Here is a 22,278-nt window from a genome sequence, read left to right on the forward strand (position 1 = left end):
AATAACTCGGCCACAGCATCATCTTCATAACATTCCCTTCCTCTTGAAGGGAGATGCTACAGCCTGCTCTGCTAGCTGTTGTATGTTTGGCCTGCCTGTGGGCCAGTGCCATAGTGACCCTAAACTAGGGCTTTGATAACATGGACAGAGATTCCATCTTGATGCAGAATAGGAGCTTGATTCATCATAGCATTGGAGACTCCAGTGAACATTCAAATATATCAATGTGTTTAGATAGTTCTCCAGCTCAACATAGTGGGTATTGCATGTTGGGAACCCCAACGATAGTCAGTGATATGGAATTGCTGAAAGCTACATGAAAGATACTCCATAATATCTTTCAGTATATGACAGGGAAAATGATCCAACATATTTCTTTTTCTGATCCTCAGTATGATCCTCCTGTTTGCCTGATGAATAGAGGCATTGCCCAAGAAATACACATCGTGTCAAATGTCCCAGGTGTGCATCCTCACTATTTCTGAGCTTAGCTGGAGTAGCAGTCATGTGCACCAATCAGTTGGCAAATCTAAGTTTCTTCTCTTGATCATTGCCCAGCAACCCTTTTTCAGAAAGTGAACATTATGAGGAGGTCAAGTGGGGACAACACAAGCTCAACTATGATGGCCCTTGATCTTGAAAAAGCCTTCCATTGTTATCAAGGCCATGTGAAAAATGAAACAAGAAGCCAAATATTATACTGGTCCAATGGGGAAGTTACTTCTAAGGTGTAGTTATTTTTAATCAATATGTTCGATATGTTATGATAGAAGACATAGCAGATGAAACTTAAACCTTTGGCCACAGATAGGGACATTGCCACTTCTGTGGTGTATGCTGTGAGAGAACAGAAGGAGTTTTATTCTGCTTAAAATTCACACTATATTGATTCAAGAGATCTTGGTGCAGACATGAGGACTCAAGATGCCTCAGCAATGACTCCCAATCTTGTGAAAATAATGCGACTAGAGTTATTTGTACAACCTCAATTACTTCCTTCTTGATTCTCTGCCAGACTTTCTGATAGATAAAAGTTTGCAGGAAGTACTGCACCATTGTAGAGTTGCTTTAACTTACGGCGTTCAGCTCCAGCACAAGTCTTGGTTCAATATTAGGGCTGTCACTTATTCAAAAGGCTGAGGGTTCAAAAACCCACTTAAAAAAAAAGCTTAAACACATAATCAGGGTTCACACTTCGCTCTAGTATAGAGCCCTGGATGTCTGCAGCTGCCTGTCTTTCAGATGAGATGACGAACTGAGGACCTGACTTTCTCTTTGGTGGATATAAAGAAGACCACTCTTGGCTCAGTAGCAGCGTTTCATTTTTGGGTGGAATTTTACCAACATTGTTTTTAATTCACAGTGAACCTGCCCATGATGATGTTTAGGTTCCACCAGGCTGTGTAATTTTCCCAGAGGTGGCCAATTAACATGCTGAGCCTCAGCCCACTAAGGAACACAGGAGATGGGAGACAGTTGGCACCTCTACTGGGATGGCTGCATGCTATTGATGTGAGTAGGCAAAATGGAGCGTTCTTGGCGATGGAGATGTCTTCTGAAGGCTTCTAAAGTTAGTGAAAATAAATATGTCTCCTTATGCAATGGGAAACGCTTGACACCTTTATTCCAGTTCTGGCCTCTGATTGCTGCAGGTGCATTGTGGGTAGATTTTACAGGGGGCAACACTGATCCCCTGGCTCAGTTGCACCAGACAATGAGCAGTCTTGGTGAGCTGCGCTTTCACCAGCCGCAAGCTCCCACTGACATTTTCAGCTCTCTCCCAAGTGAACACTGTAACTGATTTTAATTTGCGGCTGGCTATTGCTGGGCACGTCAACACTGCCAGTCAACAAACACTTCAGGGAGGTTGACCCAAAAAGCTACTTGCAGGAGTGCCCTGCCTACTTGCCTTCAATGCTTGCACAGATAATGAGATGCTGCCTTAGAGTCAGTAGATCATGGATTCAAGTCAAATTCTGCTAGTTTCAGTGCATTATCTGAGTTGGCACTTCATTAATGGAGCTGTATTGCAGCGATGCAGATCTCAACTTTAAATTACATCTTAAATGCAGGTTGCAGCTGTTCCCAGATTAGGGCAAAGGAGTCATTCTGGTGGCTAGATTAACAACTATCCCTCAACTAAAATCGGTGAATCATGAGTAACTGATCATTTAAATCATCGTTCATGGAATTTCGCAGGGTGCAAACAGCTACCCTTTCCAAGGCTGAAGTAACAGCATTTCAGAGTATTTAACTGATCGAGATTAATTTGAGATGACTTGAAGTAATAGAAGTAGCGAAATAAATGTCATTTCTTTCCATGAGAAAGAAGAATTCTCAGGTGGTCTAACATTTATTCCTCAAACCATGAGAAACAGATTGTCCAGCCACATATCCAATTTGTAATGATTGCAACGAGGTCAGACAAGTGGACTTCACAGAATATGAATTCCTTGGTCTGTTTATCTGGCTCAATCAGGGAGCCCTTGTTAGCAGATAAGGACAGAATTGTTAGACAGCCTGTTCACTTTCAGAGCTGGCTCTGAGGGAATTGGATGTGTTACAGATGCTCCATGTGTAAACAAAGGGTGCCTTGGTAATGGGATACTGGCCCCTGGGGAGTTATCTCACAATTGATCTATGTGGAACTTTGCCATGTACAAATCAGCTTCTGACTTTCACTACCAAAAACTAATCTTTGCCAATGAAGCTTCCTTTTATTTATTTTCATGGGGTGAGGCAGTGCTAGCTAAATCAGTATTTGCTGCCCGACCTAACTGCCCTTGAGGTGGTAAGCTGCCTTATTGAACTGTTGCAGTCTGTTTTGTGCTTGTGCATCCATAATGCAGTTAGGAAGGAGATCTTCAGGATTTTGATCTAGCATGGGTGAAAAAACAATAAAGTCTGGATGGTGTGTAACATGGGTGTAAACTTGTATCCATTCATTCACTGTCCTTGTCCTTCCTGTTGCTAGTGGTTGCGGGTTTGGAAGGCTGTTGAAGGAACACTGGTGAGTGGCTGCTGTCCATCTTATAGATGGTACACACTACTGACACTGCATGTTGGTGGTGGAATAAGTGATTAATGGTGAATGGGGTTCAGCGAAGCAGGCTTTGTGCTGGATGGTATTGAGTTTCTTAAGTGTTGCATTCATTCAGGCAAGTGAGGAGTATTCCATCAAACTCCTGATTTCTAGTTGGTGGACAGGCTTTGGGAAATTAGGAGTTACTAGCTGCAGAGTTCACAGCCTTCCACTATTTCTTGTAGATTTTTTGCATTCTGAATTCAAGAAAACCATAAACAAATAGAATGTGTTTCTTTCTCACCTTTTCTTGACAAACTAAATGACTTCCAGTTTATATTCACAAAATTATTTTCTTCAGTTCTTTGCTTGAACCACGATTGCAATGTACATGTTAAGAACAAAATTTAGGGAATTATCTACTAACTTTCCAAGATCAACCGCAGGAGGCAGGTATAATCTATAATAGGAGGTAATGAAAGTCCTGCTCACAGAAACATAGACACATATGTACAGATGCACATTGTGTTAAATCTTATAATTAGCTTTACAAGGGTTGAAGCGTTTGTCTTTACTATATTCCTTCAATTCTATCAACTAAAATAATTACTTTAAAGCAAAGATTTCATGTTTCTCTGTTCTTGAGATAGATGTGATAGAGGAAAGAATTAAACTTCTGAATGGAAATTGAATATTGAAATTTTTTTCTTAAATTCAAATATTAAACAAAACAACACCGGTATTGATTATGGAATGTGGTATTGCATTTTGAATATATAATTTACACACATTACAAAAATGAATTTTAACATTAGTTATACAGACATGATTATTGTTACAGTATGTTACAGAATATTACTGATGTGCTTAAAATAATTGATAAAAGTACTTCTTAGAATTACAGACTGGTTACATCACAGAAGGAAGCCTGTTGGATCTGTGTCAGCACTCTGTGAGAATAAATCAGCTAGTCCCAGTCCCCTATCCTGTCCCTGTAATCCAGCAAATGTTTGCATTTTTGTACGAGACATGATTAATATGCATTACAAAATTGCTACGTCTTTTAAAACAAGTATTAAAATGCTTTTGACATGTTGTCTCAGTCAATTAATAATTTTTCTTAAAAAAGACAAGCACAACTTCCCTAATAAGGAATGCAAACATCTGAATAATTACACATGGAAAGAGCACAATGCAACAGTACACAAAGCAACCAGTGCTGTATATTACGTAAACATACATATTTAAAAAATATAGTGAACTTTCACAATAGGAGTGAAGCATAAATTAAACAGTTGTATAATAGAGCACAGTAGCAATTCTTTTTTCAAAAAAAATTGCATGGCGGGTGTTCTCCACATTAAATAACAATAAATAAAACTGTTACATCAAATTCACACCAGTTGTACTAACACAAATAAATTATTTCAGTGCTGTGCCTTAAACAATTTCACAATTTAAATTTACATTGGAATGTTTTCTCCCTCATAATGGAGACCCAATTAAAATCTATACATAGTAGAAAACGATTATCTCCTCAATTCCCCAGTTCAATGATAGAACTGAAGATTCCGAATGGATTTCTGGTCATTTTGATTCCATTGGCCCAGCTGAGTAAATGAATAAGGGTGGTACACACGATAGAGTTCAGAATAATACCATTTAATTTAATGAATGGACAAACCCAACCCACTCTATGGCTTCTCCCAGGACCATGCAGTCGGCAAGAAGCATCTCTTTGTTCTTGTGTAGCTCAGTTCACTTCAGGAGTGAATTTAGGATCGAAAGGGAGACCAATAGTACTCTTTCCCTTTTTCCATCATCTCACCTTGTTTCTCATATCTGGGCCAACATACCGGGTTTGGAATTGGTAGTTTATACTGTCCCCTGAGAATAGAAGGAGTTTTTTGTCCTACTTGGGATCACATGGTCTTTGCTGGGATTAGAGCTGCCCTATTATAACATGTGCCAAATCTATTATTAGACAGTTTCCACAGGAAAATGAATGTTTAAATGTTAAACAATAAATAATTTTGACTTTTGTGTAACAATAAGCTAAATAATCAAATGCATACCTGACGTATTGGCAATGAAATAACATTAAAAATGTCAAATTCTAATCCTTCAATAGCTGATTTGTTTTCCTGTCCTTTTCAGCTTTTTCCCTTCCCTTCTTGTCTTCCTTGAAAGTAATAGACACCTTCTGGATATTGTTGTTATTGTATCTTCAAACTCTTCCCTTTGAGAATAGTGTGAAGTAATGGAAGGATCTGCAGGCTGATTAACAGCCAGACAGGCTGCCGACAGAGAGGACCCATTCTCCTCTTTTTATATCTTCATTAAACCCTTTTTACATCTTTATCTTTCCATCACTGCCATTAGCAACCTCTTTGTCTTTGGCCCTGAATACTTTCACAATCTGTTTAACTTGGTCCTCCACCCCCCCCTCCTCTGTCTACGGCATGCAACGATTCTATTAACAACAATTTTCCAACTCTATCCAGTTCTGAAGAGTCAGTATGAGACTCAAAACGCTAATTAATTTCTCTCTTCATAGATGTTGCCAGACAAGGTTTATTTTTTCCAGAATTTTCTTGTTTTCATTGTCAATGATTTTGTCTCCTTCTAATGTCCCCCAAAATTTCAAACTGGTTGCTGTCCTGAAAGGTGTTCCTATTGACTGACACCACCTCTAAACCAAATTTTACGTCAGTGACTATTCATTATATATGAATCTGAGCACTGACCATACAAAAGCTATGAACAAAGCATTAGAGCTCCCAGAGGACTTTGTTGAATGAAGTTGGAACTCTGGTTGAATTTCCAGACTTTATCCCGGGAAAGCTGAGCCAATTTCTCTTCCAGGATTCCTAAGTGAGACCAGGTAACTACTGTTCAGATTGGGGGCAATCTTTTTTTAAAATTTAGCTGTACTGTGGGAGATTTCCAATTCAAAATTGAATCTGTCATTACTAAAAAAGTTTAGATTCTAAAAGTTATGAACTTTGTATAAACAGCGAGTAAAGGAAAAGGTGGTATTTTGGTTGACACATCTCTGTAAAGAGACATTTAGGAATACTTTGCTCTATTTCACATACTGTCCTTTGAGAGCAGAAATAGGCCTCAACACCTGAGCAACATACATCAAGGTTTTAGGTCATACCATAAATACCAATGAGCCTTCTGATTAGGTTATATTTGAATTCTGTTTCCATGGAAAATAAAATGGTTAACAATTCAATCCATTTAGGCAGGGTCTTATGAAAAGGCACTTAGTGCCTCATGGTTTTCGGAATCATTGTTTGAAATTGGAGCCTAATCCAGAGAAAACTGCCATCAACAGTGTACGAAGGTGTTGGTTTCCCTTCTGCTGTACCAGGCAAAAGTGTAACATAAACCAAGTAATAATTTGCAGCAATGGCACACACAAAAATCAACTAGTGATACTGGAAGTGTGTAAGGCCATTGTACTACAGAAGGCAGGAAGGACAGGGAGGGGGTGACTGACTCATTCCAACCTGCCCTAATAAATTATTTTTGAGTGTGCCATCTATTGAGGCCATTTACTCAATTAGGTTCAATCTGATTCTAAATGCCAACACTTTCCCTCCTTTGCCTGGGCGAATTGAGACCTGTACTCATATCTACGCTGAATTAAGGAAGAAATTCCTTGCATACAGGTTTGTACATGATTGGAAAAACTTGCCAGGAATATGAATATATTAGTAGAGTTCAACATGCAGTTAGAGCGTAGCCTTGGGAGGGTGAGTGCCCAAGGAGGGATGATCTCCAATGGACTGAATGATCCTTTCTGATCCATGACTGTTCTGAGATCTGAGATCAGCTGTTTACATGTAATTAAAGATTAAAACTGACACTTTTCAGCTTGTATCGTTCAGTACTACTTTGGGCATTTAGTGGAGTGGTTATGTTAGTGGGTTATTAATGACAGGCTTCTGAAATAATAAAACAAATAATGAGATCAAAATTTCCCCTTGATAGTCTGCCAATTTGAGCTCAGTTGATAAGAGATGGAAAAATGTAAAGTTGGTGTAGGCACACATGACCATGAAGGTGCTTGACTATCTGACAAATGTATTAAATCAATAACATACTTCAGAGAAGGAAGCTATCTCTAACTACCCAAGATAGCCTGTTATGACTCCAACTTCACACTAAATTGGTTGACTCTTGAGTGACATAGCACACTTCTCTGCTGAAGGAAACATAGGAGACCTGCCAGCACCACTATTCTCTTATGGCAAATAGGGGTAGCTTAAAATGTGGCTTTGGCAGCAATGAGCCCATCCTGAGAATGGATAACAATACAGTCACTGGGGAGGGTGACAGTGAGATTTGACCCATTTGGAATGGGCCTGATAACTGAGCTTCACTTGAGATTGGGGACTGAAATTAGGAAATTAACACTTTATTTATAAAATTGCACATTCTCCTCCCTGCATATAATTTCTGATCAGGTAGATCCTAGCACTGGTTTGCTGGCGTGGAAATTGTAGGCGGTTAAGTTGTGAGTGAGTGGATCATGAATAAGGTTCAACTCAGTTTAAAGCAAAACACCAATTGTTCTTTTCTAAAATCACTGAATCCACAGGAACAGCCAGTAAACCCATTGTCTGAATGACCTACTGACCTCTGAAGCCAACCTTCAGCAAATCCACAGATTTGTTAGGATATTTTTCCCTTTGGATTCAGATTGTCATTTTTCCAGCCTTGGAGCAGACATTTTTTTGGGATGGCTGTAGGAAGTCTGTACATTTGAAAATAAGTTTTTTAAAATCCCCCTTAATAGCTGCCTCCTGTGCTACAGCACATTTACTTAGCGATGATTTCAAGGCAACTGATGAGCTTACATTCTGAGCAAAGCAAATATCAGAACTTGGGCTCTGAGTCAGTTCCCTTTCTTTTCCCCTAATTCCCAAGTGGCAACCTTAAACTGTATCAGTTGCAAGCACCACATTAATGATTAAAGTCTTGTTCCTGCCAGGTTATGTCATAGCTTGAATACAGTACTGTGAAAGTACGTGCACGAAGCAAACCATTTCTCTTTCAGACGAAAAAACACAAACTTGTTCTATCCTCTGTGGTTCCATTTGCCCTATTGCAATATTAATCCAAAAGACAAGGAATGTAACTAGTAGGGTCAGGGTGTATGATTTAACTTTTGATCGGATAGTCAATCAAGTGAAAGTTGTAACCTGATATTAATTTGGATGTTTCACAAAATCCATATTTCTGTGTTACATATTCGAATTTTAGTGAAAGGTCCCAGGCTAGAAACTTTTCTTGAGAGTTTCTGGTGGGCATTAGAATAAGGCAGTCTGGCCCTGAATCTATCCGGGGTATAGAGTTGTATGGAATTATTTTACCAGCTTCCCCTTGTGCATACAATTCCAAATGGCACAGCTATTTTATTCTTTGTTCTTGTGTTGCTTCAGATTTGTTATTACTGTGTGGAATTGTATCATACTTCATTCAAGGATTCATGCAAGAGTCCACTAAGACTGTTAACCGTCTCCTTTAGGTATTGGACCATAAGACACAGGAGCAGAAATTAGACCACTTGGCCCAAATCTGCTCTTCCATTTAATCATTGTAGAGAGATAATATCATTAACAAGACAATGCAATCACGGTGGCACACGTTCCTCCCAGGGTCAACACAATGCTGCATGCTCATCGGCATAATTGTTCTTCATTCTATTCTTGAATACATGAAACTCTTCCACCAGCCAGCTGGCTTCCTTTACCATCATGTGCACAGGAGTGAATGAACGAGTGAGAATGCTCTGCTCTGTGCAATATCACAATTGAACACCGTGGAATCAGTCACCGAGTCCAACTAAACAGTCAAAAGCAAGCAGAGCAAGACAAATCCTGAAACACAAGGCAGGCTTGTGCCGGATCCTCAGACATCAGATTCCTTTGGAGGGTCAGACGAGTTGTACGATCAATGCACCAGCTTGTATTTCTGGAAAGGGTGGCACCATAGATCTCATTTCCATACAGGTGAGGGATGCTTCTGAGGTAGGCATCATGCAGGTTGGTGTCATCTTCTACTTTCCCATTCTCACTAGTTTGGGCAATGCATCTGAAGCTCTCCCACTGTGCAGTACCAATGTGCACTTACTCGCTTTGATTGTTCTCAACCTGACAGTGGTGTCTGCTTTATGCCAAGTCATGCTAGCAGTCCTCTCCCTTCTTTTCTCCAAGTATGTTTTCATTTTAGATTAAGACAACACAAACAGAATGACATAATAAAAAAACTTACTGAATAATAGTGCATTAACATTTTCTTAGAAAACATTGTTTAAACGCTGAGGGTCTTTGAGACAGGCGGCACCCCTTCATCAGTTTCCCATATCCGTTTTTGCACTGAACAGTTCTGGTCTGCCAGCCTGTATCACAGGTTCTGGAACATGACAACCAGGGTCCTGTTACCCACTTGGGAAGGTTGGATTGTGCAGCCAGAGTCTTGATGGCATTTTCATTGGCTGAAGGCAATTGTTTCCTAGGAATAAAATAGCTGTAGCGCACGTCAAGTGGTTTCCCAGGATCAGTGGCAAGGATCTGAATTACCAGTGGCTCCTTTAAAGGGCCATAACCCATTGAATGCATTTGATCATCCTTCTGACTCCACCCACTGTAGTTGAGCACTGTGCCATTTAGATCAATGATTGTTTCTGAAGTTGAGATCATGTACTTGCCATTGAAGAGATAATCCCCATTCTTCCTTTTAACAGCTAAATAGGCAGTGAACCGCTGCTGACCCTTTGGCTTGTACTGCCGCACTTTGATATGTGTTGCTCCTGCAGGGATTCTTGTTACCTCTCTGTAACCCACACTAAAGGAACAAAATAAAATTAAGATGAAGTTTGCAAGACTGATCATATTATTGCCAAGAGTTTACTATTTCTCTGCAATATGTACAGTCTTCTCTTTGCTTTTTAAGATTTATGCAATTTTTGAAGGCCTACAATCAAAATGGGGATTGCATTTTCCTGTTAAACATACGTGGTTTTTCTATTCTCTTACAATACACACAAAGTCTGTTATGCTGTAACATAAGCTAGGTGCACCATTCCATTACAATTTCTCTTACTCTTCTGTTTCTTGACAATATATGGAGGGTTTGTTATTCTTTTACAATATATTACAGTGTTTCTTATTCTCCTACAATGTATTCAGGATTTGCTATTTATTGCTGAACCATGCCTTTTAAAATGACACCATGAACTTATTGATTGGAACCCACTAGTTGAGCTTTTAAAAAAAGCTGAAGCCATATTCAAGGATTGAAGTCACAAACAAAAATGGCTGAATATTGGCATCATGCTACTATCCCTGTTCCAGAGGCACTGAAATTGTAGGCAGTCCATCAGCAAAGCCTCTCAAGGATAAATTGCCTTAAAGAAATATGAATGGGGGCTTTCAGGCCATTAGCAAAGCATCCAAACAATCACTTTGGAACTCGACTAAATGGAGACAAAACATTAGACGCAATCATTTTGGCAATATGGCTCGAGCCACAAAAGGAATATATCCAGGCAGCATGTAATCATTAAGCCATTACATTTGGCTATTTATTTGCAGTGTATTTAAGCATCTATTTAGTAGCAAGTGTGTGTGTGGATGATCACAGCACAGAAACAGTAAAAAAGTACTCTCTGCATTTGTAAGCAACTTGCAGTCAAATGAGGAATTGGAGAAGAGGACAACCATCCTATCTCTTCTCACATGGTCATAATATATTTCTCTCAAAATAACATTCATGTAAGGGTGGAGGAATAGACACATGTGGGCTTTGGTGTTTTCTACAAGTCAGATGCACAGCTATACAATTTAATATTGCTTTGGTTCAGATCTATTTAATTAGAGCAACCTGTCAATCAAAGCTGTGTCATCTACTCATATCCATGGTGATAGCTCTCAACTAAAGCTATAAATATATACAACTTAAAAACCGAACAATTCCTGCATGTGATATGACTACATAAATACTTACCTGATAGAGTCGTAGAGTCATATGCACCGAAACAGACTCTTCGGTCCATCTAGCAATGCAAAACATAATCCCAAACTGAACTAGTCCCACCAGCCTGCTCCTGGCCTATATCTCTCCAAACCTTTCTTATTTATGTACTTAGCTAAATGTCTTCTAAAAGTTGTAACTGTATCCACGTCCAGGTCTTCCTCAGGAAGTTCATTCCACATTTGAACCACCCATTGTGTGAAATATTTGTCCTCATGTCTTTTTTAAGGCTCTTTCCTCTCGCGTTGAAAATATGCCCCCTAGTCTTGAAATCCCCTACCATGGGAAAAGGACACCTACCATTAACCCTATCTATACCCTTCATATTTTTATAAACCTCTATACGGTCACCTGACAACCTCCAATGCTCTAGAGAAAAAAGTCCCAGCCTTTCCTGATCTCAGTTACTTTAAAGCATGCTAATAAAATGTGAGGCTGGATGAACACAGCAGGCCCAGCAGCATCTCAGGAGCACAAAAGCTGACGTTTCGGGCCTAGACCCTTCATCAGACTTTAAAGCATGCATTCATTTAAAACAAATAGGTGACTTGTGGAGATAGTGAGCAAGAATCTGCCAACAAATTCAGTGAGCCCACTGTAGTCTCAAAGCTATAGTCTTAGTAGAAGCCTTTCAGTGCACCGTGAATGTCGGGATAGCTTCAAATGTATCCACTTTTCCTTTTATCCCTCTTGAGGGAGAACAAGAGAAATGTCAGGAGTCATTGTGACATTCTATATAAGTGCAAGGTTTATGGTCAAGATCATGAGTACCCCAGTGAAGAGTGGGAGAGTCAGTTGACCTGCTGTTCTATACCTGAGCACACTAAATGTGTTGAACAGCTGGCAGCACTTGGCTTTTGAGACTGTCAGCGGACCAACATCAGTCTGTCTATGAGGCAGTGTGAGACGCTGCAGCTGGACTGCACATCTGGATCATGTGTTTGTGAACAGAATTTCTAACAGCATTAGACAGACTTTCATTCAGACATGGGAGACTATCATCTCTGTGGCTCTATGTTGAAAGTCTCTTAATTTTCAACCTTATGTATCTCAGCATGACAAAACTGGAATTGCACCAGAGCATGTTGCAGCCTTTGATGACTTTGTGGTCTCAATAATTGTTGCATTTAAACTAGAAATCAGGCGGAAAGGGATTCGGTGCTTCAATCAATCTGTCTGCCACAGTGTGGAGACCAGTTTGAAACTGCTGTCATTTATTTTTCATAGCATTCCACTGAACACTGGAATTTCCTTAAATTCAACCCATAGGAGTTGTCTGTTCCATAACCTGTTGTATTGGCCAACATGCACCAGGGCAGACCTGCCCAGAGTGTAACAGTGTTTAACCCTTCCCTTAATTAGCCTTAATGTTGCAGACGTTGCAAAATAGTGCACTAGCCTTTTACAATTACATCAATGACTGTGAACCACCTTAATGACTTGCGGACATTATAATATCCTTTAACCCTTTTACTGCCCGGCTCAATCATCTAAGCCCTCGTACAGTTTCACGATCCCCAGTACTTGTCAGATGCACACCTATACTCATACATACCCAGTGACTTTGCAGACTCAGATCATTAAGTAGGCCCGTATATCTGCTCAGTCCTCACATGCTACTTATGATGACACTTCAAGGAATGTTGGCAATGACCTAGTGGTCACTGTTTATATATGGGCACTCATTGTGAGTTATCAGGTTATCAGACTGTGACACTTACAACAGCTGGACTCAGTTCTGGATTTATGTTTTAGTAGGTGGGCCTCCATAACAAGTGATGGGAAGCAATGACCTAGTAGTATTATTGCTGGACTGTTAATCCAGACACCCAGGTGATATTCTGGGGACCTGTGTTTGAACCCCCGCTATGGCAGATGGTAGAATTTGAATTCACTAAATATTAAGAATGTAATGATGACCATGAATCCAATGCCAACTGTTGGGAAAAAAGACTATCTGGTTCACTAATACCCTTTAGGGAAAGAAACCGCCATCCTTATCTGATCTGACCTACATGTGACTCCCAGATCCACTGCAATGTGGTTGATTCATAACTGCCCTCGAGGCAATTAGGGATGGGCAATAAATGCTGCCTACTAGTGATACCCTCATCTTGTGAATGAAGGAAAAAAAAACTGATGCTGTTGCTTGGTGAACTCAAGCGCCTACCTAGTAAACAGAAGATCCTGAGTTCAAATATTAGAAGATGCACCTCTAGAGACTACTCAGGAGTGTGACTTCTGCTTCAAAGTTGCAGAACATTATCCGAAATGAAAACTACAACTGGTCAAATTACAATGTCAGGCAAATACCATGACAAATGAAATGTCACCAATTACAGGCAGATCTCCATGTCACTGGTAAATTTGTTGAAGCTTCACGGATGAGGCTAAATTTAGCATCTCACTGTCACCCTATTGGGATCAGTGAATTCAGCACAGGACATGAAGTAACTGTGTAGCCTTCTGAACTGTGCTACATCTTAGTGCCACACCATCTGGTCCATTCCAGCAATCACTTGAAGTATCTATTACGTAAAGAAATACAACTGGGGGAACGTAGGTCAATAGGAAGCTATAAGGACAGGGCTGGAATATTTGGAGACTGGTTTGTAAAGAGCATTTCCTCTCTTCCTGACAATTACCACTCATTAACTTATCTTAAGTGCATCTAACTACTGACTTTCCTGCACTTTTGATGATGTCTGATCCAAGCATTCAACCTTAATTTAAGAGAGTTTAGGGTCTGTTGGGAAGTTAAACTGACAGGCTGCTTTCCCAGAAAGAAAAGCTGTTCTAGTTACAATTGGTTCTGACTAAACACTAAGGAGCAGATCCACGCAGCCACTGAGCAGATTGTTAACATCCCTTCCTGTTAATTTTCCCATCCATCTTGTTTCCCAAAGTTGACTCAGTGCTAAGATGCCAATTAAATAAAGCGCTGTTTAAAATTTAAAGGGAGTTTTCCAGCACAAGTGTTAGTGTAAATTTTTCACCGACAGAAAAAAATGAACAGTTAGATCTTTTGCTTTGGATCATTCTGCCTTGTGCATGGTTGGAATATGCACGTGCACAGATATTAGGTTAGGACAAGATCACGGTTAATCATCTCCTATTCCATTGCAAAATAACTGCTAACTGACACAGCCTAGGCACATACATGAAGAACTCTAGCTTGGAAAGGGTTTTAGAAATCTGCAGGTGCTGATTTAAATATGCAGAAATTAACTAAGGGTAGAGGTAAGAGGAAGTTTAGATAAAATAGAACTAGCAATATGTTCCAGTACCCAGCAATAACATCTATCATTGACCTCTAATTTCATAAACTACGATCTGAGAAAGATGCCATTGATGTTAATGCTTTCAAAAGGGAAATTTAATATCAAAACACACGAAAGGCACATAAAATGTCATTGACGCTAATTTTCACCTCATTTAATGACATAATATATTGGTCCAAATTACCTTTTCTTGGTAAAACTGCGTGATATCTTCACACAGGTGGAGCTATCTCCTCCACAGACCCCACACTTGTCATACTGCAGCTTGGAGCCAATTATACCATCACAGCCAGTCCTGACACAGCGTCCCCGCACACATACTGAATTGCTATATGGCTGACATTCCGTTCCATCTATTACCTGGAGAAAAAGCAAAATACAGTTCAAGAAAGGAAGCTGCTAGTTTTCTCATCATTCATGGTTGTTGGGTAGTCCACAACTTGAGAATTACAGAAAAATAATACATTTTGCCGAAGCTTTTTGTCTTGCATTCATCAGGATACTTTGCAAGAATTCTAATTCAAGGGGCAAACCAACATGGAGACAGCTGATTGATTAGAAATGATTGTTAGAGGTTTTACCATGGACAAAAAAACATTTTAACCATGATTAATACCACATATGTAGGTCATATATTCAAAAGACTGACAGTTTATATCAAACAGCCTTCTTTGTTAGATAAGGGAGCTTTCCTATGCATTACAAAATATTTTGTTCTTAAATTCTAACTCTATGACGTTCAGTTAATGTATTAATTCATTTGTCATGCAACTATTGACCATATAATATGACATAAGCCGAACATCTGCTGAATAAAAAAGCTGAATTAAAAAAAGTTCGGTCGAAGAAGAAAGCCTCAAAGCTAAAAGAGCCAGTTGCAAAAATTATTTTCTGTAATAGAGTTAGGCCCTGCAGACATCTCCACATGCTATACCTGTGATCGTTGTAGATGCTTTACAAGTGCTGATGTGAAGTCTAAGTGAAGGAGCAAGATATGAGCTGTGTCGAACCGCACTCTGATTGTAAAGTAGGAGTGAAAAGGAACTAAACCAAAAAGCAATGATAAATATTTTGGTTTGAAAGCCTGTTCAGTGTAGCAAAAAGACTGTGAGTAGGTAGAGTTTTGAGGCTAAGGAATATTAAAGTAGAGCCTGTGGTAAGTTTTGATATCAACGCAGTGAAGATGGCCAAAGAATTTGTGAAATTGTTAATCCCAATGTTAGATTGGGTTTGACATAAGTGGGAGAAAGATGGGTAGAAGTCTCTCCCAGTCAAATAGCTTGTAGCAGGTGACAATCACACTGGGGATGGGGTGTGAGGGATGAGTTGCAGGAAATGCAGGAGACACGGTCAAGGGCGTTCTCGACCACTGAGGGGGGGAAGTTGCAGTCCTTGAATAACGAGGACATCTGAGATGTACGGGAGTGGAAAGCCTCATTCTGGGAGCACATGCAGTGGAGACAAAGGAATTGGGAATAGGGGATGGCATTTTTGCAGGAAGGTGGGAGGGAGGACATCCTACTTCCTACAGACTAAGGGGGTGGCCATGGGCACCTGCATGGGCCCCAGCTATGCTGCCTCTTTGTAGGTTATGTGGAACAGTCCCTCTTCCGCACCTACACTGGCCCCAATCCTCACCTCTTCCTCCGGTACATTGATGACTGTATCGGTGCCGCCTCGGGCTCCCACGAGGAACTCGAACAGTTCATCCACTTCACCAACACCTTCCATCCCAACCTTAAGTTCACTTGGACCATCTCTAACACCTCTCTCACCTTCCTGGACCTCTCTGTGTCAATCTCTGGCATCCATCTAGAAACCGATATCCATTTCAAGCCCACCGACTCCTACAGCTACCTAGAATACATCTCCTCCCACCCAGGATGAGGCATTCCATTCCCGTACATCTTAGATGTCCTCGTTTTTCAAGAACCACAACATCACCTCCTCAGTGGTCGAGAACGCGCTTGACTGTATCTCCTGCATTTCCCGCAACTCATCCCTCACACCCCGTCCCCGCAATAACAACCAAAAAAGAATCCCCGTAATCCTCACATACCACCCAACCAACCTCTGGATCCAACACATCATCCTCCGACACTTCCACCATTCTCAATCCGACCCCACAACCAAAGACACTTTTCCCTCCCCACCCTTGTCTGCTTTCCGGAGAGGCCACTCTCCCCGTGGTTCTCTTGTCCGCTCCACACTCCCCTCCAGCCCCACCACACCCGGCACTTTTCCCTGCAACTGCAGAAAGTGCTACACTTGCCCTCACACCTCCCCCCTCACCCCCCGTCCCAGACCCCAAGAAGATTTTCCACATCAAGCAGATGTTCACCTGTGCATCTGCCAATGTGGTATACTGCATTGCTGTCACTGTTGTGGCTTCCTCTACATTGGGGAAACCAAACAGAGGCTTGGGGACCGCTTTGCAGAACACCTCCGCTCGGTTCACAACAAACAACTGCACCTCCCAGTCGTGAACCATTTCCACTCCCCCTCCCATTCTTCAGACGACATGTCCATACTGGGCCTCCTGCAGTGCTACAATGATGCCACTCGAAGGTTGCAGGAACAGCAACTCATATTCCGCCTGGGAACCCTGCAGCCCAATGTTATCAATGTGGATTTCACCAGCTTCAAAATCTCCCCTACCCCTACCACATCCCAAAACCAGTCCAGCTGATCCCTGCCTCCCTAACCTGTTCTTCCTCTCGCCTATCCCCTGCTCCCATGTCTAGCTGCATCCCCATTTCCTACCTACTCACTTCATCCTGCTCCCTTGACCTGTCCGTACTCCCTGGACTGACCTATCTACTCCCTACCTCCCCACCTATACTCACACTTACTGGCTCCATCCCCGCCACTTTAACTTGTCTGTCTCCTCTCCACCTATCTTCTCTCTCTGTCTTTGTTCCACCTCCCCCTCTCTCCCTATTTATTCCAGAACCCCCGTCCCGTCCCCCATTTCTGATGAAATGTCTAGACCCGAAACATCAGCTTTTGTGCTCCTAATATGCTGCTTGGCCTGCTGTGTTCATCCAGCTCCACATCTTGTTATCTTGCCTTCTCTGAAGTAGACAGTTTACATCTCTTCAAGATATTTTCTTGCACTGCCTTGTATTTAAGCTGGTTTCCTACTTTCTCATTTTTTGAATATTCAGCTAAACCAGCAATTGGCGAGAAGAGTGAGTACAAAAATACCCATTTGCAGTCACTCTTTATGCCGTCTCCATGTATTGGACACCAAAGAATTTTGGCACATTTGACACAACCAGCAAATAAGGATAAAGGTCCACAAAAGTACTGAGAGTTAGTATTGATTTTGGGCACATCATTTGACCTGTGGTTACTAATCAGAATTTCATAGGGTAGGGAGGGAATGTGTCAAACCTATTTTCAACAAAGCACATGCTAACCACCCTGAGAAACTTTACATAAATGGCAGTGATACATTGGAATTTCTAGAATTATTGGCAAAATGCTAAGCCACACATGCTTTCTTCAATTACAGGTGAGAGCCAAAACATTAACGCATTAACACCATTTCGGTCTCTAAATTGCATATAGCACATGCTGTAAAAATATGCTCCCTGTCAATCTGTGGGCAGTTCTTATTTCATATATTGCCTCAACAAAACTTTTACTTCAAGAATACTTACAAAAAAAGATGTTTTGTGCTTGGATAGGTAAGAAATGGCAGTGCAAAGGAATAGAAGTCCCTTATTAAATCACCTCTTTATAAAACAGATATGCAATTCTGCTACACAATTCAACGTGAGAAAATCTTCTGTCATTTTGGATGTTAACTCCCAGCCAAATGATTGCACACTAATTTCCTTTTCCAAAAGAGAACATTGAGAGCGGATTTGGTAGACAGGTTTAAAATCATGATGTGCACCAGGCAGAGGGAATTGGAGTAATAATGGGAACTGCAGATGCTGGAGAATCCAAGACAATAAAATGTGAGGCTGGATGAACACAGCAGGCCCAGCAGCATCTCAGGAGCACAAAAGCTGACGTTTCGGGCCTGGACCCTACATCAGAGGAGAGGTTCAGAATTGGAGAGCACTGATTTAAAGTGATTGACAATAGAAACAGTGGCAGCACAAGGAAAAACTGTGTTACACTGTCGGTGGTCAGAAATTCAGAACCTCAGGGCATAGTGGAGGCAGGTTCAAACAGAGCATTCAAGAAGCATTTGGACAAGAACCTGAAATGACAAAAAAGCTGCAGGGCTATGGGAAAGGACGGGAAAATGGGACTAGCTGAGTTTCTCATACATAGGGCTGGCATGGGCACACCAGGTAGACTGGCTTGTAACCATACCATGATTCTTCCCTGTTTTCACTGGTGCCATTTTTAAAATTACCTTCATGGTGCTTGTATTTCGACTGCTTTTGTTTGAAGCTGCCTTTAGTTATTTCTTTCATGCAAATCAAATTCTCAGACACAGACGCACACTCAGACTGAATTTAACTTGACGACAGAAAGGATATAGTTTGTCATGATCCAAACTTCACATGTTTACCTTCTGAGAAAACACAACATAATATCCTGTTCCTTTTGCTCGACAGGTCAATTTACAGACATCCGCAGGGATCACACCAGCATACTTTGGAACCCATTCCACATACGTTTTGACTCCTTTGGCATCAGTCTGGTACCCATTCCGCGCCTCACATTGTTCATGTCGAAAAGATTTGCCTGTTTGAATGGAAGGATTTTTAAAAAATTATGCATTGGATTTGTTAGTTTTATTCATTATGACAGAGCAGTTTGTCTTTAAATGCAGATACTTTACAAACTAACTAAATGGTTTTCACTAACTGCATCAGCAATGTGCTGGTGTGAGGTAAAATAGGGAGAAATGACTTGAGTCATAGAGTCATTCAGCACGGAAGCAGACGCCTCTGTCCAACTAGTCCATTCCAGCTGTAATCCCAAACTAAACTAGTCCCACCTGCCTGCGTTTGGCCTGTATCCTACCAAACATTTTTTATTCATGTACTTATACCAATGCCATTTAAACATTGTAACTGTACCCACATCCACCACTTCCTCTGGAAGTTCATTCCACACACAAACCAATCTCTGTGTAAATGAACTGCCCTTCATGCCTTTTTAAAATCTTTCACCTCTCACCCTGAATATATGCCCCCAGGTCTTGAAAGCCCCCCTCCTCGGGAATAGAGACCTGCCATTCACCATATGTATACCTCTCATGGTTTTATAAATCCCTCAGATCACCGTAAACTTCGTATGGTCCAGTGGAGGGTGTTGGATTAAGTATAAAAATACTCTCCTTGGAAATTATGAAGAAAGTTTTTCTATTGGTCTTCCTTTTTAGCCTAACTGTCTTGGGCAATAATTATTCTCCCTCTTGGCTAGATGCTGGACTTCATTTAGTCTTACCTTTACCATTTCCATTATAGGCTTCTCTTTTTAATTGTATCCACTCCACCGATACTGGATTTGCTATGGAATCTTGTTCACGCATCTAACAATAAGTTCTTTTGATTCCAGTTTTCTGACACTGGATGTACCTCCTAGCATGATTTCCACCTTCGCTCTCAATGCTGTTGATGTCTGCTAAGTTTATGCAGCCTCTGAAGATTGTTCTCCTTCTAACCTGACTGCTTTCTTTTCAATAATGGTTTCAGGGAGACAGGGTGGCTCAGTGCTTAACACTTCCACCTCACAGTGCCAGGGACGTGGGTTTGTTTCCACCCTCAGGAGTGGGTGGAATGTGTAAACTCCACCCTTGTGCAGAGCTTGCACATTTTCCCCATGTCTGTATGGATTTCCTTTGGGTGCTCCAGTTTCTTCTCACAGTCCAAAGATGAACAGAATGGATGGATTGGCCATGCTAAATTGCCCGTAGTGTTCAGGGATATGCAGGCTTATGTGGGTTAGCCATGGGAAATGCAGGGTTACAGGTTTGGGGTGGGATGCTGTTTGGAGGGTCAGTGTGGACTCGTTGGGCTGAATGGCTTGCTTCCACATTGTAGGGATTCTATGATCCTACACCTAACGTATATTCCATATTGCACTTTCTAACCTTATAATCCTCTGTCTCTCTAATAAGTGAATTTCTCCTACCATCTATGTGCTCTCCTGCGTATTAAATTTCCTTCTTGCCCTTATTTTTCCTCTGCATAATAAATCTTCTAATAATCGCTGGTATTTGAATTTTACTTTTAAACTTACTGAGCTCCGTTCCTACCCTGATACACTTCATTCCACACATAATTCTCCTATTGGAGTGCCATGAATAAATTGGCCTCATGATGTCTCACACACTCACTGTGTGGTATTCTTCCAACTCACTGCTCTGCACACATAGTTTAAGTTTTAATATTTTCCACTGTTTTGGAAATGCAATTTTTTTTGATTGAATGGCCAGAATATAAAGTGCGGTCATGCAAACAGTATGCTGGAAAAAAATTCAATTTTCTGGCATCTTATAATCAGACATTATATGGTTAGATGCCAAAACCAATAGGATCTGACTGCAGTCTCAAAACATGAGCCACCAATAATGCTTAAAAAAGTGCAAACAAGCTTCAGGGCTCTGAAGTGAGCCAATCCATCATTCCCTTACCCTTTTGCTGTGCAAATCTTCAAAGTGCATCATGGCTTAACTCATTTGCAAATGTAAATTTGTTCAGAAAGTCAGCTCTGTTAGCAATTTAATTCATATTTAAAGATGGTATTTCTGAAAGCTTTGATGTACTTTTGTTTTTCTTCCACGCAGTCCAATGGTCAGACTCCTTTTGTTGAGAACTGCTTGCCAAGTCTGAAATCCATCTTTTAATACTTGCTAGAGCCAGTCTTATCCTGGCCACTTTATGCACTGCTCACCTCTAACTATTTCACACTACATTAGGTGCTGCAAATGCAGCCTGACATAACAGATGTCATAAAGTTGAAAACTGTATAATATTCTGTGCTCACTCAATATGGTGTCACTTCCCAAGATTTTTAATCCAGTCGATATGCTATTAGATAATGAACAGAGGGAAACAATTGGCTATTCAATGGTGTCCAGATTTCTGTCATAAAACCATGGGTTTATAGAGCAAGGATTGGTTGCACCTACTACCGTATTGGAATGCTTAATGAATACAGTTATAAATCCTCTACCTACATCGTTAGTATTATTGTTTTGACTATCATCCTTGAGACCTAACTGATGTTCTGGGGATCCAGGTTCGAATCCTGTGAAGGCAGATAGCGGAATTTGAATTCAATAAATATCTGGAATTAAGAGTCTCATGATGACTGTGAAGCCATTGTTGATTGTCAGGGAAAAAGAAACCCATCTGGCTCACTAATGTCCCTTAGGGCAAGACACCTGCTAACCTCACACAGTCTAGCCTACACCAGGCCCACAACAATGTGGTTGACTCTCAACTGCCTTCTGGGTAATCAGGAATGGGCAATAAATGTTGGTCGAACCAGCGAGACCCATATCACATGAATGGATAAAAAAAATTGTCGAGACGATTCAAATATGTTGCAAGTGGACTGACTGTAGACCTTAAAAGGTAAGTCAGCTGAAATGTTTTATGTGTATTTTCTTTCCCCTTCCCATGCAGACAATGGGACTTTCTCAGAGTACCTCCAGGACTAAGTTCCTCCAGTTGCTCTGGAAACCTCGCTAGAAACCAAAGATTGAGCACAGCACTTCCAGAAAATGAGATGACAGAGGGAAGCAGCTCACGGGAAATTCCCACCCATTGGTATGGCTTCATGGATCACTACCAGTTTCCAAGGAGTTTTAAAAAAAAATTTCCAAGACCTTTTACTTCTGAAGAAAAGTGGCACCAGAGTCAGAACGTTAATTCCGTTTCTCTCTCTGCAGATGTTACCAGACCTGTTGATTTCTTCAATATTCTCTATGTTTGATTTTTTTTGTGC

At 40.8% G+C, this 22,278-nt stretch overlaps 1 protein-coding gene across 1 annotated transcript in view; it reads right to left on the reverse strand.

Moving 5' to 3' along the window:
• Positions 1 to 3,812: 3,812 nt before the first annotated feature.
• Positions 3,813 to 22,278, reverse strand: part of LOC125456851 (A disintegrin and metalloproteinase with thrombospondin motifs 5) — a 38,100-nt gene continuing 19,634 nt past the window's right edge. Inside the window, exons 6-8 of the mRNA XM_048540304.2 lie at positions 18,887 to 19,062; positions 14,537 to 14,712; positions 3,813 to 9,883 (exon numbers count right to left, since the gene is read on the reverse strand). Of these exons, the coding sequence (XP_048396261.2) occupies positions 9,325 to 9,883; positions 14,537 to 14,712; positions 18,887 to 19,062 (911 nt within the window). The 3' untranslated portion in view covers positions 3,813 to 9,324. The remainder of the gene's footprint in view (positions 9,884 to 14,536; positions 14,713 to 18,886; positions 19,063 to 22,278) is intronic.

This window comes from Stegostoma tigrinum, chromosome 12, assembly GCF_030684315.1.
Source record: "Stegostoma tigrinum isolate sSteTig4 chromosome 12, sSteTig4.hap1, whole genome shotgun sequence".
In the NCBI taxonomy this organism is placed as follows: domain Eukaryota; kingdom Metazoa; phylum Chordata; class Chondrichthyes; order Orectolobiformes; family Stegostomatidae; genus Stegostoma; species Stegostoma tigrinum.